The sequence below is a fragment of the Hylaeus volcanicus genome, unplaced genomic scaffold, assembly GCF_026283585.1.
Source record: "Hylaeus volcanicus isolate JK05 unplaced genomic scaffold, UHH_iyHylVolc1.0_haploid 12072, whole genome shotgun sequence".
In the NCBI taxonomy this organism is placed as follows: Eukaryota; Metazoa; Arthropoda; class Insecta; order Hymenoptera; family Colletidae; genus Hylaeus; species Hylaeus volcanicus.
The window spans coordinates 25,276-27,011 of record NW_026533058.1 but is presented as its reverse complement, the minus strand read 5'-3'; the positions used below and the strand labels follow the sequence as shown (position 1 = coordinate 27,011).

Sequence of the window (1,736 nt, the reverse complement as noted above, 5' to 3'; positions counted from 1 at the left end):
TAGTATTACATCTATGTTTAACAAATCGTTATATAATATCTGTAAATGCCGCGTGTTTGCAATTACTAATCTCCAAAATTCCGTTAGGTATCGCAATTTTTACTTCTTCCCTTCCACAGAAGTATAAATCGCAGGTCTTACTGCTTCGAAAGCCTCGGTAATGCATCGTGCTCTCTTAGAACATAAATCTTTGTCCCTTTTCCGCTTCCCCGGCACTATGAGCTTACATTTTTTATTCTCACAGCAACTTGGGGGAATTGTGTCTGATAAATTTTGCCCGAGCCATTACATCCAAGCTTGATCCGTTACGTTGCAATCTTCTTCGAGATTCTTTCTTCCTTCCTTCCTGGCTTTGCTTCATTCTCGGTTGCATTTTCTATTGCGCACGAGGAGGCTCTGGTTGTACTTTTGCCCCCAGAAAATGAATAACGAATCGCCTTTTGTCAGGATAAACTTTCCAAATAATATAAATTTTACGTTTCTCTGAGTTTTTCTGAATTTTATGAGTCTCCACGTTTCTGACAATGGTCTTACATGCTTTGGAGTTTTAGTAGCCATTTGCTAAGCGATTTTATGAGATTATTTCTATCGGGGGTTTATCTTGGGTTTAAATGGGACGGTTACCTTTGACGGAGGTAACCAAAGTTAAATGTTGAGCATTCATCTCGGCTAGTCGCCGGATCACGTCGATCTGCTCCAAGGAAAGTTGGACTGCATTCAACTGGGCTGCACCGCATGGGACGTAAGCGGACCAAAACTGAAATCAAACGACAACAAACATCGTCAGTCTCTATTCTACTCCACGAACGATACCAGCAACGTTCAACAAATTTTTATTACATATATACACTTACATATTAACTGTATATTGAACATATAGAGAAGATCAGTTCTCTTCAGAGAAGTGGAAGAATAATATAAATACATACACCCAAGTGATTAAAAATTGTGCATACATTTTCCCTCGATTATTAAATTCCACAGTATCCCAACAAATAAATGTATACACTGTTCTTCTTCTCTTTTGCGAATATAAACATTACAAACAGAGATTACGACGATTAAAACTGTGAGTATAGTTTTTGTAGGAACCGCTCGCTCTTGCTTCATCTCGATTTTAAGATTCAAGATTTGGAAAGTAGTTGACGGAGGAATTTTGAAAATGCTAGATGCAACTAGGCAAAGGTGAAAAGTGTAGAGAGAAGGGAAACCCCTGGTGCGTTTCACAGCGTTTTCGCTTTGAGAAGCGAGACTGCCAATTACTCAGCGGTCTGATTACCGTGAGGTTTCTACGCCAGCTTAAATATTGAATTTCAGCTCGAGTCTAACCCGATTGGCATCCCGATTCTCACGGTGCAGCTGTCACGAGATCAATGTTATTATACTAATCGCGTGGTGATCACGACAGCGGCATCGGTGGGAATCGACGAGTCACTTTTTCGACAAAGGAAACGGATTAAAAGCAGGCTTACGTTTCCATCTGTCGCGTTACTTTGCGTACTCGAAGAGTTATTTTAACAAAGGATCGGATTCCAGTACAGCTTTGTTCAGTCTGGATATTCGTAATTTCTCTATCATGGTTCGTGTCTGTTTAATATTAAATAATTCAAGCATCGTAGGATTAATGTGTCCCAGAGTTGGATAAGTAAGGAGACTAATCTTTCAACTTTCCGCATTTTAACTGCGAGATTTCTTTGCAACAAAGCAACGTATAAAATTGGCGAGAGCCTGATGTT

The 1,736-nt window shown here is 39.7% G+C and overlaps 1 protein-coding gene across 1 annotated transcript in view; it reads right to left on the bottom strand.

The window, feature by feature from the left end:
* The window catches only part of LOC128882552 (dipeptidase 1-like), a 19,191-nt gene that overhangs the window by 1,932 nt on the left and 15,523 nt on the right, over positions 1-1,736 (bottom strand). The window contains exon 5 of the mRNA XM_054134176.1: positions 625-757. Coding sequence (XP_053990151.1) covers positions 625-757 — 133 coding nt within the window. The remainder of the gene's footprint in view (positions 1-624; positions 758-1,736) is intronic.